At 36.2% G+C, this 15,113-nt stretch overlaps 1 protein-coding gene and 1 long non-coding RNA gene across 2 annotated transcripts; both read left to right on the top strand.

The window, feature by feature from the left end:
* Positions 1-8,841: 8,841 nt before the first annotated feature.
* Positions 8,842-10,843, top strand: LOC125470794. The gene is made up of 2 exons (XR_007253191.1): positions 8,842-9,163; positions 10,333-10,843. It is a non-coding gene; the product is annotated as an uncharacterized LOC125470794 (long non-coding RNA).
* A 3,148-nt stretch (positions 10,844-13,991) lies between these two features.
* LOC103945629 (dirigent protein 22) lies at positions 13,992-14,962 on the top strand. The gene has a single exon (XM_009356221.3). The coding sequence runs from the start codon at positions 14,235-14,237 to the stop codon at positions 14,790-14,792; it is 558 nt and encodes a 185-aa protein (XP_009354496.2). The 5' UTR covers positions 13,992-14,234; the 3' UTR covers positions 14,793-14,962.
* Positions 14,963-15,113: the final 151 nt, after the last annotated feature.

The following is a 15,113-nucleotide window of genomic DNA, read 5'->3' as shown; positions in this document are numbered from 1 at the left end:
ATTTTTAACCAATCTCGTCACGCCACGTGTCATTATCCGAACGTACTATTTTTTGAACAGATTTCCGCTAAGATTTTCAACCAATCACGTAGTGCCACGTGGCATTGTCCAGAACCTCATCTTCTTTTTTTTTGTCCATATAAACCCTACATCCCTACATCCATCCTCACACTAAACTCAATCCATTTTTTTAGCTCAGAATTCTTCTTTATCATTTTCAAATCTTGAGTTCTTACAATGTCTTCTTCAAGGAGAGCGTATAAACAGTTGCAAGAGCAGCAGAAAAGGTTGTTGGCACAACAGGAAGAATTGGTCAATCTTCACCAAGGTGGAGGTGGAGATGAGGCCTTCGCAATGGAGGAGGATGACGATGATCACCATAGAAGGCGGAGGGCCTCACATTCCCGGCGTATCATGCAAGCTATAGGTCAGATAGCCAAACCCGGACGTGCGGCAAACATCGATAGAAGAAGGGAAAGACGAGGTAAAGATCTCTTGGAAGATTATTTTATTCCCAACAGTGTTTACCCTAATCATGTTTTTAGACGTCGTTTTAGAATGCAACGAAGTTTGTTCGCTAAAATCATGAGTGATGTTTGCAACCATGATCCATATTTTGTGCAAAAAGAGGATGCTTTTCATGTTCTAGGTCTTCTTCCTGAGCAAAAAATTACGGCTGCCTTGCGAATGCTTGCATATGGAGCATCCGCAGATCAAGTGGATGAGATCGCAAGGATGGGAAAAACAACAGTTCTGGAGTCCCTGATGCGGTTTTGCTCTGTAATTGAAGCCCTCTACACCAATCGAAGCCCTCTACACCAATACGTTGGTGAAATAAACGTGGACCGTTGATCTGTGATCGGACGGTCCAATTTAAAATTGAAATTGAAATTTTTTTTACCGTTGGAAATCCAACGGCCTAAAAAACTAGCCGTTGGAAATCCAACGGCTCTGACGAGGCCACGTTTCCTTCACCCGGGCGACCGCAAGTGGGTCTGCACGCGGGCCCCAGCGCCTGGTCTTCTTGTCGGCTACTCGCCTGGGCAGCCGCGTGTGTTGCACGCGCCATCAAACAGGCCGGCTTCTGGGTCTGTCCATTTTGGGCTGGGCAACAGACTGGCACGGGCTGGGTGCCAGTCAAATGTGCGGGCTGGAGCAGAAAAATGTGGTGCCAGTCCATTTTCTTCACTTGGTGCCAGTCCATTTAGCATGGGCTGGAGTTGCTCTTATGATCGATGGTATCAAATCAGAGGATATGAGGAGAAAGTATCATGTCTTGGGTGCGTCGTAACGATAAGATTAATTACTTCCTTATCGTTCAACATGACATGCAATTATTTGCTATGAATTTTCTAGCTGAAAATAAATCGCATTACAATTTGCAAACGGTTTCATACTTGCATGTATTTCAGTAGTTACAACATGCATCATGTTTATGAGTAATTTCTTAATTTGTTTTCAAATTTTAATTAAGTTGGAGCGTGTTTCAAAGGAAAGCTTAAACGAGCCGAGCAGAATTTAAGCTTGAGAAAATCATTTGAGCCGAACTTAAGCACAACTATATGAACCTTGTTCGAGCTTAAGCTGAGGTTTAATATGGCTCGGGCCATTGACAACCATACCAAGCTTACACTTCACACTATTAACTTCCCAAACCCTATAAAAAGATTATACAAAATAAAAACCTTGCACAAATGAAAATAGAAAAAAGGGCCTGTTCATGATCTCTTCTTCTCTTAATAGTTAATAGTCTATTCTTTTGTGTCACTTAGTACTACGGTCTAATGATATTTTTCTTTATTTGTAAGTGAGAGGTCTTAAATTCAATTCTCACCGAAGACAAATTTGAATCAAATTATTATATTTGAATTTTGGTGGTCGAGGACGAAAGGTTACAATGGGGTCTTTTTGACACTCTCATTGTTTCCTCTTAACTTTTTTGTGAGCATATTTAATAATTGTTTGGGCTCAAACATTGTAGGTTCATTGGAATAAAGATAAGGGTACATGCATAATATGGTGAGCAAAATTTAAGAATAAAAAAGGATAATGTTAGAGAGTCTAAATTTGTTATCTAAGTGATGTGTTACCAATAATAAGTAAGCACGTTAATTAACATTTAAGTAGTAATTCAATCATCAACAACCACATAATTTAGTTTACAAAATTGAGTGCTACTAGACCCATCCCAATGTCTTATTTTCCCACCCACATGACAATCCCACCCACCATAAAAAAAATTAAAATAGTAAAATGTTATTTTTCCACCCACCATTATTTCCAAAATATCCCTAATATATTTTTTTAAATAACTCTAATATATCTTTAAATAATATTATAAATAAATAAAAATAGAAAGAAATGAAAGAAAATGCAAGACCTAAGACTTGGTCATTCATCATCTCCTTCACACCTATCGCCGCCCTATAGAGACCCCGAATCCCTAAACTACTCTTCTTCCTCCTTTTTTTATCAAGACCGTAGATCTCATACCCAAGTCTCTTTTTCCTCCATTGAAGTTTCTTGCCTTCATCTAGCAGACGCCCATTCCTTCCTCCAACCTTTGCGTCGATTCTAACCCAAATCTTTCCCAACCTCTTTCCACCAAAGATATCACACCCCACCCACCATTATTTGTTTATTATTTTAAATTATTTTTGTTTGTTCAAAATTTTAGCACTTGATTAAATAGGAGTTTAAGAGTCTTCTTTTAAAAGGATAAATATGTTATTAACATTTTCATTAAATGGTGGGTGAGAAAATAAGACACCGGGGTGGGAATATCAGCACTCACAAAATTTAGTTTAGAAATTTAGTCTTTTCCTATCATTATCCATATAAAGATAAGGAGATATATAAATAACAAATTTTAAAGGCGGATTAAAAAGGGCGAAGATCTAAAATTTAATGGACCGCAATGGACACAAAGTCAATGAGAGAATAGAAAAAAGGAAAAAGCATAATTGAGCCTGCCTTGCAGAGAAAAAATTGTTTTAAAAAAGAGTAATGCTATATTTACTATCTATTTGTATAATCTTTTTAATGCAGGTAAGGCCTGCCAACTCATGTGGATCTAATTTTTACTAGAAATATAGTACAAATGATGATATAAATAGATAATAATAGTAGTATTTTTGTTTAACAAATCATTTTTGCATGGCTCTAATGTATATATTTAATTATTTTTTCTTAATTTAAAAAAATACGTAAATATATATGTAACATCCCATATTGTCCAGGGGAGTGGATTCTGTAAGCCTTATATGTATATTCCCATTGCTACCTAGCACGAAGCCTTTTGGGAGTTCACTGGCTTTGGGTTCCATCGGAACTCCAAAGTTAAGCGAGTAGCGTGCGAGAGCAATCCCATGATGGGTGACCCACTGGGAAGTTCTCGTGTGAGTTCTCAGAAACAAAACCTTGAAGGCGTGGTCGGGGCCCAAAGAGGATAATATTGTGCTCCGGCGGAGTCGAGCCCGGGATGTGGTGGGGGCCCGGGCCCAGATGTGATAATTTACTATCAGAGCCAATCCCTGGCCGAGTGTGCCAACGAGGACATCGGGCCCCTAAGGGGGGTGGATTGTAACATCCCACATCGTCCAGGGGAGTGGATCCTGTAAACCTTATATGTATATTCTCATCTCTACCTAGCACGAGATCTTTTGGGAGCTCACTGTCTTCGGGTTCCATCGGAACTCCGAAGTTAAGTGTTTAATGTGCAAGAGCAATCCCATGATGGGTGACCTGCTAGGAAGTTCTTGCATAAGTTTTCAGAAACAAAACCGTGATGGTGTGGTCGGGGCTCAAAGCGGAAAATATCGTGCTACATCGGAGTCAAGCCCGAGATGTGGTGGGGGCCTGGGCCGGGATGTGACATATAGACCTCAAAATTTTTTTGGGTTTTTATCACAAATGGTTCCTGAAATTGACCCTCACCATCAAGATGGTACCTAAAATTGAAAATCAATCAATGTAGTCACTAGTAGAAAAACATGTTTGCGCGACTGAATTTTGCGCGACGGATCAACTTTCGTCGCGCAAAGTATGTTTGCGCGACCAAAAACACACAACGTCGCGCAAAAGGCATTTGCGCGAGGGAATTTTGCGTGACCAAGGATGGCGTCGCGCAAAACAACTTTGCGCGACGCATCAGATCCTGCGTCGCGCAAATGTGTTTTGCGCAGCGCCATATGTAGTCGCGCAAAGGTTCGTCGTGCAAATGCCTTTTGCGCGACGTTTTATACGTCGCGCAAAGTCCTTTTTTTTTTCTTTTTTGGCCTTTTCCTTTTCTTTTGGGGTTCTTGCATTGCCTTTTTCTTTTGTAGTATCCACTTGTGTAAATGTTTTAAATTGATGATCGAATTAGTTCATTGTATTCATATAGGGTTAAACAGTGCAGCTGTAAAAAATCATCAAAATCGGAGTTAATATAACCGTTAAATCGTAATTTTTCATTTATAGCCGTTGAAAAGGTTTGTCCCGTTGTTTAATCTCTACACGCTTGTTTTTTACAATTTTTGGCGTATGCGATCTCAAAGCATATACAAACAAATTTGACGGTTAGATCGTTGAAACTAGTTTTGTACAATGCGTATCCCATCAAAACATTAGATTCACTAACACTTGGAATTTATTTAAACTTTCTTTAAGTATAACATAATATTTTGTGGTATCCACTTGTGTAAATATTTTAAATGGACGATCGAATCAGTTTATTGTATTCATATAGGGTCAATGAGTGTAGCTGTAAAAAATCAACAAAATCGGAGCTAATATAACCGTTAAATCATGATTTTTCATTTATAGCCGTCGAAAAGGTTTGTCCCGTTGTTTGATCTCTACATGTTTGTTTTTTACAATTTTTGGCGTATGGGATCTCAAAGCATATACAAATAAATTTGACGGTTGGATCGTTGAAACTAGTTTCGTACAATGCGTATCCCATGAAAACATTAGATTCACTAACACTTGGAGTTTATTTATACTTTCATTAAGTATAACATAATATTTTGTAGTATCCACTTTTGTAAATATTTTAAATTGAAGATCGAATCAATTTGCTGTATTCATATAGGGTCAATGAGTGTAGTTGTAAAAAATCATCAAAATCGGAGTTAATATAACCGTTAAATTGTGATTTTTCATTTATAGCCGTCGAAATGGTTTGTCCCGTTGTTTGATCTCTACACGTTTGTTTATTACAATTTTTGGCGTATACGATCTCAAAGCATATACAAACAAGTTTGACGGTTGGATTGTTGAAACTAGTTTTGTACAATGCGTATCCCATGAAAACATTAGATTCACTAACACTTGGAGTTTATTTATACTTTCATTAAGTATAACATAATATTTTGTGGTATCCACTTTTGTAAATATTTTAAATTGAAGATCGAATCAGTTTGTTGTATTTATACAGGATCAATGAGTGTTGTTGTAAAACATCATCAAAATTAGAGTTAATATAACCGTTAAATCGTGATTTTTTGTTTATAGCCGTCGAAAAGGTTTGTCCTGTTATTTAATCTCTGCATGTTTTTTTTTTTTTGATTTTTGGCGTATGGAATCTCCAAGTATATACAAACAAGTTTGACGGTTGGATTTTTGAAATTAGTTTGGTACAATGCATTTCCTATCAAATTCAATGGTATATGTATTTACTAAGTAGATTTTAATTAATTTATTTTGTCCTCATAAGCTAAACGGGTAAAAAAAAAAAAAAACAGAGGACTTTGCGCGACGTAGGTACAACTGCGTCGCGCAAAACAGGCTTGCGTGACGTAATTGTACCTACGTCGCGCAAAGTCCTCTGTTTTTGTTTTTTTTTTGCCTTTTCCTTTTCTTTTGGGGTTCTTGCATTGCCTTTTTCTTTTGTGGTATCTACTTGTGTAAATATTTTAAATTGACGATCGAATCAGTTCATTATATTCATATAGGGTTAAACAATGTAGCTGTAAAAAATCATCAAAATCGGAGTTAATATAACCGTTAAATCGTGATTTTTTGTTTATAGCCGTCGAAAAGGTTTGTCCTGTTACTTAATCTCTGCATGTTTTTTATTTTTTATTTTTGGCATATGGGATCTCCAAGTATATACAAACAAGTTTGACGGTTGGATTTTTGAAATTAGTTTGGTACAATGCATTTCCTATCAAATTCAATGGTATATGTATTTACTAAGTAGATTTTAATTAATTTAATTTGTCCTCATAAGCTAAACGGGTAAAAAAAAAAAAAAAACAAAGGACTTTGCGCGACGTAGGTACAACTGCGTCGCGCAAAATAGGCTTGCGTGACGTAATTGTACCTACGTCGCGCAAAGTCCTCTGTTTTTTTTTTTTTTTGCCTTTTCCTTTTCTTTTGGGGTTCTTGCATTGCCTTTTTCTTTTGTGGTATCTACTTGTGTAAATATTTTTAATTGGAGCTCGAATCAGTTCATTATATTCATATAGGGTTAAACAATGTAGCTGTAAAAAATCATCAAAATCGGAGTTAATATAACCGTTAAATCGTGATTTTTTGTTTATAGCCGTCGAAAAGGTTTGTCCTGTTACTTAATCTCTGCATGTTTTTTATTTTTTATTTTTGGCATATGGGATCTCCAAGTATATACAAACAAGTTTGACGGTTGGATTTTTGAAATTAGTTTGGTACAATGCATTTCCTATCAAATTCAATGGTATATGTATTTACTAAGTAGATTTTAATTAATTTATTTTGTCCTCATAAGCTAAACGGGTAAAAAAAAAAAAAAAACAGAGGACTTTGCGCGACGTAGGTACAACTGCGTCGCGCAAAATAGGCTTGCGTGACGTAATTGTACCTACGTCGCGCAAAGTCCTCTGTTTTTTTTTTTTTTTGCCTTTTCCTTTTCTTTTGGGGTTCTTGCATTGCCTTTTTCTTTTGTGGTATCCACTTGTGTAAATGTTTTAAATTGACGATCGAATCAGTTCATTATATTCATATAGGGTTAAACAATGTAGCTGTAAAAAATCATCAAAATCGGAGTTAATATAATCGTTAAATCGTAATTTTTCGTTTATAGCCGTCGAAAAGGTTTGTCCCGTTGTTTAATCTCTACACGTTTGTTTTTTACAATTTTTGGCGTATGCGATCTCAAAGCATATACAAACAAGTTAGACGGTTGGATCGTTGAAACTAGTTTTGTACAATGCGTATCCCATCAAAAAATTAGATTCACTAACACTTGGAATTTATTTAAACTTTCATTAAGTATAACATAATATTTTGTGGTATCCACTTGTGTAAATATTTTAAATGGACGATCGAATCAGTTTGTTGTATTCATATAGGGTCAATGAGTGTAGCTGTAAAAAATCAACAAAATTGGAGTTAATATAACCGTTAAATCATGATTTTTCGTTTATAGCCGTCGAAAAGGTTTGTCCCGTTATTTAATCTCTACACGTTTTTTTTTTTGCGATTTTTGGCGTATGCGATCCCAATGCATATACAAACAAGTTTGACGGTTGGATCGTTGAAACTAGTTTTGTACAATGCGTATCCCATCAAAACAATAGATTCACTAACACTTGGAGTTTATTTATATTTTCATTAAGTATAACATAATATTTTGTGGTATCCACTTGTGTAAATATTTTAAATTGAAAATCGAACCAGTTTGTTGTATTCATGTAGGGTCAATGAGTGTAGTTGTCAAAAATCATCAAAATCGGAGTTAATATAACCGTTAAATCGTGATTTTTCGTTTATAGCCGTCGAAAAGGTTTGTCTCATTACTTAATCTCTGCATGTTTGTTTTTTGTGATATTTGGCGTATGGGATCTCCAAGTATATACAAACAAGTTTGACGGTTGGATCATTGAAACTAATTTCGGATAATGTGTTTCCTATCAAATTCAATGGTATATGTATTTACTAAGTAGATTTTAATTTATTTATTTTGAGCTAAAACATTATCACCTAACTAACATTGTTGTTGATTTTTGCTATATATGTTGCTATTTGCAAGTGTTAGTGTTGTGGTGGGAAAAGATATGCAAATATAATTGCTTAACCCGGATTGAACATTGGACAAATACATATGACGACTGGAGAAGTTTGAACTCTAGCAACCAAAGGCTCTACAAGAATCTTATGCATACGTTATATTTTTGGAAAGTGATTTCTACGCACATTATAAACTCCTATTTATTTATGGCCAATTATAAACTGAATAAATTAGAAAATTTTCAAACTAATCACATAATACTCATATGGAGTTAAAATAACCGTTAAATCATGCTTTTTCGTTTATAATCGTCAAAAAGTTTTGTCCCGTTACTTGATCTCTGCATGTTTGTTTTTTGCGATTTTTGGCTGATGCGATCTCGAAGCATATAGAAACAAGTTTGACGGTTGGATCTTTGAAACTAGTTTCATACGATGCTTTTCTTATGAAGTTCAACCGTATATATATTTACTAAGTAGATTTTAATTTATTTATTTATTTCGTACTTATAATACTTAAGAGATTGACTGATATATATGAAAAAAAAAATTATTGTGGGTTTTTGTTAGAAAAATATATTATTGTGGGGTTTATGTTTAAAAAAATTTGAATTTGAAAGGAGGAAAGTCACATTTTCGGTAATTTTCATAATACTTTTTTTTTCCAATTAAATACTTTGCGTGACGCCTTAGTATGATCGTCGTGCAAAACAACTTTGCGCGACGTCGAATTAAACACCTACGTCGTGCAAGGTGTGATAATTTTGGCGGTATAATAGTGAAAAATAGGCGCTTTTTTTTCAATTTTTCCAAAATTTTCCACTTTGCCCTCTTTATCTCCGTCAATTCGAACCCAAATGACAGCCCTTCTTTATCTCCCTCTCCTCCTTCTATTCAAACCTAACCCAACTGAACCCTCCTCCTTCTATTCGAACATAACCCAGAAATCTTGAACCATCCCTCTTTATCTCCCTCTTTCCTCTTCACAAATCTTGAACCCAAAATCCCGTCCCCTTTCTTTTCCCGTAGACCCCAGATCTCCTTCTCTCCTCTTCACAAATCTTGAACCCCAAATCTTTCCTCTTCACAATCTTGAACCCAAACCTGTCTTTCCTCTTAACAAATCTTGAACCCAAACGACAGACCTTCACGCAAATCTCGAAGCCGACGCGAATCAAGTCCCAAAATCAAGGTAAGGGTTTCTGATTTTCAATGGGTTTTTGTTATTTAGGGTTTAGGCTCAAATTGCAAGTTGATTTCTGAGTATTTTGTTGATGTATGTGTGTTTTGTGTATGAACATGAAATTGGCTTTTATTAATCTGATTTTAATTAAGGATGCATATGTCGTGTTAATTAAGGACCTTTTTAACAGGCCGGCGGCTGATGAACTTAAAATGCCTTCAATGACAAGTACATGGATATAGCTTCATTAGGTACATGTTTATAGTTTTATCATATTCTGTTTCACTTTCATAGAACCAAAGATCAAGATGATGTTTATAGTTTAAATTATGGGAAGAAAATTTAAATTTTGTGCACTGGAGAAGCACGCTACTTTTTCAGACGATACTTTGACAGATAGCTTGGTTTTGACGAGTGTCCCTTTGGTTTTGGAATTGCTTGCCATCCGTTTTCTTTTTCTTTTTCAGACGATACCTTGACTGCATAAGCAGCAACAACTTCACTGGTATTTTTCCTTGATGGTTTTTACCTTATTAAGTGTTCTGTGTCTGTGGTATAGAAATCTCACTGTTTTCGATCAGGATTTTGCTTACTTTCTTGCTTTTTATCTTCATAATTTCAGAAAAAAGACTAATTATTTGGAAAAATTAGAGGTGACCTCATACAACATTTTGATTGCTTTAATGATTTATTTGGAAAATTTTAAGAACTAAAATGTATAAACTTTTGGTTCAGGGCTGAAAAGTTTCTAACAATGTTCTAAAATCCAACTAAGACCAGCCATGTGATACCCTGGCTTTTCCTATATAAATGGAGTATCCACCTACATGCACAGGGTGACCTAATTTATTAAGTTTTGGTCAGTTATATAAAGTCAATAACATTTATAAGGAAATATGGCTAATAACGTAGCCATATCATAATAAGCCTCATGGTCAAAATTTTCTCCAATGTTTTGTAATGATATATATATATATATATATCTAGTTGTTCTGTATTTATGTAGTTGTGACAATATTGGGACACTTATATATAGATATATATATATATCTAGTTGTTCTGTATTTATGTATGTATGTATCTAGTTGTTCTGTATTTATGTACTAACATTATCTGTTGCATTTAAGAAAAATGTTGTAGGATTAGTTTCTAATGTTATATTTTTATGGTTGAATAAGTGTATAGATGTCGCAGTTGATCACTCGTCGTCGGAGTGTGACCAATGCACCTCCTGCATTATCAGCATCTACGGCTCCAGCCGTGAGTGCTCCATTGATTAGCGAGCCTACACCCTTTGCTGAGGCCACTCCTACGGCGTCCCAGGTGCCCGTATCATCGACATCATCAGTGTCAGTTGAGCAGCTCAGTGCACGGCGGCCTCATCGGCGGCGCCGTGAGTCGGAACCTTCTGATCACACTTCATCGGATGTCCCAGGTGCCCGGGCGAGGAGATGAGGTCATATGCCGGGGCGTGGAGAGACCTTGTACAAGCCATACAGATGTCCGGCCTTCAAATCTCACTACCAGCACTTCATCTTGGTCCACCTTCGACCTCAGAGCCACCTCGCCCTGCTGATACCTAGTAGCTTGATGTATTAAACCTAGTTCACTTTTAGTTTTTTCTTTTTTGTTCGGATCTTGTATGTACATTTTCATATATTTTATAATTAAATACTTTTGCTTGGTTAATTAATTATTCTTTCGAATTTAATTACAATATTTATCAAGAATTAAAAAAAAAAAAAAAAGTTTGACCAAAACTACTCCCCACTTTGCACGACCAATCATTTTGCACGACGCGCAAACCCACTTTGCGTGACTCATGCGTACGTCGCGCAAAGTGGGTTTGCGCGATGCACTCCGTTAGTCACGCAAAGTGGGTTTGCGTGACCCCACAAAGTGGGTAGTGCAAAGTGGGTTTGCGCGACGACCAACGAAGTGCGTCGCGCAAAGTGAGTTTGCGTGACGCACTCCGTTAGTCGCGCAAAGTGGGTTTGCGTGACGCACTCCGTTGGTCGCGCAAACCCACTTTGCGCGACGCACGCCGTAACCGTCGCGCAAACCCACTTTGCGCGACGCACGCCGTGGCCGTCGCGCAAACCCACTTTGCGCGACGCACGCCCCGTGGGCCGTCGCGCAAACCCTAGCGTCTCAGACTTTGCGCGACGATTAACGCGCGACAAAGGTTGCGTCGCGCAAACCCTTAGGCAACGATTTTTTCTTTGCGTGACGAAAGTACCTACGTCGCGCAAAGTGTTTTTTTTACTAGTGAGTCCCTGAAAATAGGCATTGCAAATCAATATGGTCATTTAGTCATAATTCTGTTAAAAATTCCGTTAATTCTGATGTGGCACATAAATTGGTCTCATAAATCTTTTTTTTCTTACAAATGGTCTTTGAAATTGACCCGCGACATCAAAATTATCCCTAAAATTGACTTGGACATCAAAATGGTTCCTGAAATTAAAAATCGATCAATGTAGTCATACAAGTAAGTGTCCAAAATCAATGTAGCATTTCTCTCAGAATTCTGTCAAAAATTTTGTTATGTACTGATGCAACATATAAATGGATCACACAAGTCTAATTAAATTAGAAATTTACAAATAAGTTTAATAATTTAGAGGTATTTATTGATATGCCCCTTGAACTTGTATGCAACTGCCAATTTCCCCTGTTAATTTTTGCCAATTACCATCTTGAACTTTTTTAAATAGCCAATTTCCCCTTTAAACTTAAATTTTAGCCGATCTCCCTCCTGAACTTTTATAAATAACCAAATCCCCCCTCGGCATTAAATGAAATTTTTAAAAATCTAACTCCAAGGAGGAAATTGGCTATTTATAAAAGTTTAGGGGGATAATCGGCTACTATTAAAGTTCAAGGGAGAATTGGCTAACTATAAAAGTTCAATGGGGTAATTGACTAAAATTAAAATTTAAGGGGAAAATTGGTAGCTCCATACAAGTTCAAGGGGCAAATCGACAAATATGCCAATAATTTAATAATGAATAAGAAGTTATGATCCCAAAAACCCAGTCTTGCAATCACCTCCAATCCTAGTCCACATTCCTCTACCTTCTTCACTATCTATTCTCCAAAAAAAATCTCAATACACTCATCTTCACACTGAAATGAACCTGGATTGAGATCGCCTTTGGTGACGACTTGGCTGATTAGCAACGACTTCTAGGACATCACCGTTAACATTTACGCGATCAACATCCTCACAACCTTAATATTGGAAAGCTTGTTCGGCACTTCCCTGATGATCTGATGACTCAAAGAACGACGAGGTCTACCTTGACATAATGAAGTTATAACTGAGGTGCGTCTATTGTTGGTTGAAAACTATTTCCAAACCCCCTCTTAGGCCTTGGTTAAGCCTTGTACCTTTAAGAATTTATGGAAAAGATCTCAATTCGGAGTAGGTTCTACTATAAGAAAAAAAATTCTATAATGCAAAAAGGTATTTAGACAACTTTTTTTAATTAATTATTAAATTCATATTAGCACATAACAAAAATTTTACAGAATTGTAGTGGAAGAATCATATTGATTTGCGACACCTATTTTTAAGAACTACATTCATTGATTTTCAATTTTAACGACCATCTTGATGGTGTGGATCAATTTCAGAGATCATCTTGATGATGTGAGTCAATTTCAGCAACCATTTGTGAAAAAAAACCTGTAAATTTTTTGAGGCCCATTTATGTGCTACATCAGCACTTAACGAAATTTTTAACATAATTGTGACAGAAGAACCACATTGATTTGCGACACCTATTTTCAAGGACTACATTGATTAATTTTCAATTTTAAAAATCATCTTGATGGTTAGGATAAATTTCAAGGACTATTTCTAATAAAAACCCAATTTGTTTAATCATCCTGTAGGGCCTAGGCAATAGCACTGGACACCCTTACTCGAGAATTACCATTTTAATCACTTTAGATGCGTTGAATGACACCTCAAGAACAACTTTATTTATCCGGCAAAAATACTTGATTTGAAAAATGAAACTACATTAGCAAGTTCAGACAAAGAAAAAATATAAAAGAGAATAGGCAGGGTAGATTCCATAAGGTTTCGAGGACCTGCTATATAAAGTACCATATACAACTGGGAAAGCCTTGTTTGTGAAGCAAGCATGCTCTGAGAGGTGTTATCATATCATCATATGGCAATTGGCACACTATTACTTCGTCTGGAATCAATCGAATTCCCACTAAGCATAGAAAATTGTTTGTCGCCATAGTTCACTACAATTTAGTAAGCGTATATAATTTGCAAGTACAAAACTTTAAAACCCTTTATTTTTTGGTACCACGGAAATATACGTGCAGCAAGGTTTTTGACAAGCTAAAATTGTCAAAGTTTTGCATAGCAGTAAATAAATTGCTAGCTAATCCAAGTTATGAATACTTTCAAAAAAAGAAATGCTCGTGATTTGGCAATAAGTACCGGACAATACTATTGATTGATAACAAGAAAATGATCCAAAAAAACTCACTTTAATGTTTAATATGTCGTTACACTTAAATTTCTTTTGTTAAAAAAAAAAAAAAAAGGTAATATTGTTCAGACACATAAAACCGATTTACATTGCTCACTGAGCTCTAACACTAGTGGAACTCATATGATAAAAGATGAATTTAATACAAATACCAATTTTCTCCACTATGAATCATGATGGATCGACATATATGAAACAAGACTACCACGTAATGTTATCTCCACTCAAATTATTATGTGTATTTGGTTTTATTTGTTTATTAACCAACCATAAAGTAGAGACATATTAACCAACCATGTGGAAAAGTACACTAAAGTGACAAGTGTTCTGAGTAACATAAAATTTATGTTGAAGATATCATAAAATTATATTCATTGCCCTGCTGCTCTCTTGTTGATCGAAAACCAAGCACGGGGTTATAATTTATTCAACAAAGAACGCATGCAAAGAATCCACACTCTCTTAACTAAGGAAGAGACATCATCCCCCACTTCTATACCATTACCATCCTATAAATAACCATTTTCAACACTTACAATACAACTGAAAACTGAACCAAAATGGCTTGTTTTGCCACTTTTGCCTGCTACTCCATCATCTTGTCAACCTCCTTCACTACCATTCATGGAATATTCTCAGAGCACTCTCTTTTATCCCTATCTGCAAAACGAATGGAGAAAACTACCAGCCTTCACTTCTATTTCCATGACATCCATGACGGCGAGAACCCAACTGCCATGAAAATTGTTGAACCACCAAACGAGTCAGTTGGTGGTTTCGGAACAACTTTCATGGCAGACAATCCATTGACAGAAGGGCCAGAGCTTAGTTCAAAGCTTGTGGGGAGAGCTCAGGGGATTTATGCTATTGCTTCTCAGCATGACTCAGGGTTGCTTATGGTCTTGAACTTTGATTTTCTAGACGGTATGTACAATGGTAGTACCGTAAGCATTCTAGGGAGGAATCCATTTATGGAAGCCATCCGAGAGATGCCTATCGTTGGAGGTACTGGGGTTTTCCAATATGCACGGGGCTATGCATTGGCGAAGACATTTTCGATGAGCATGAAAACTGGAGATGCTGTTGTTGAGTACAATGTGTCTGTGTTGCACTACTGAAGTGTAATGATATTGTATCATATCATCTCAATCAGAGATGTGGTCAGTAAATGTAGTACAAATAATTTTGTTGCTTTTTCTTTATTAGTTGTGTTGCCTTTCATGAATCTATGTTGTGTTGATTTAGAATATCTTATATATATATATATGCAATGATATATTTACAGTGAGAGGGTGGGGATCATAAATTGTTAACGAACTTTTCATTCACGTAATTCGAACTTAAGGTCTCTAACTTACAAACGGAGAAGAATTCCGCTATACTGTAGTCCCAACTTGATTTAGAATTAATATCTTGAATAGGAATGGTGTGATATTCCA

The sequence above is a fragment of a genome, unplaced genomic scaffold (assembly GCF_019419815.1).
Source record: "Pyrus x bretschneideri cultivar Hongxiangsu unplaced genomic scaffold, Pyrus_bretschneideri_v1 Contig52, whole genome shotgun sequence".
Classification (NCBI taxonomy): Eukaryota; Viridiplantae; Streptophyta; class Magnoliopsida; order Rosales; family Rosaceae; genus Pyrus; species Pyrus x bretschneideri.
The sequence above is the reverse complement of the archived record's forward strand: the minus strand, read 5'-3'. Positions and strand labels throughout refer to the sequence as shown.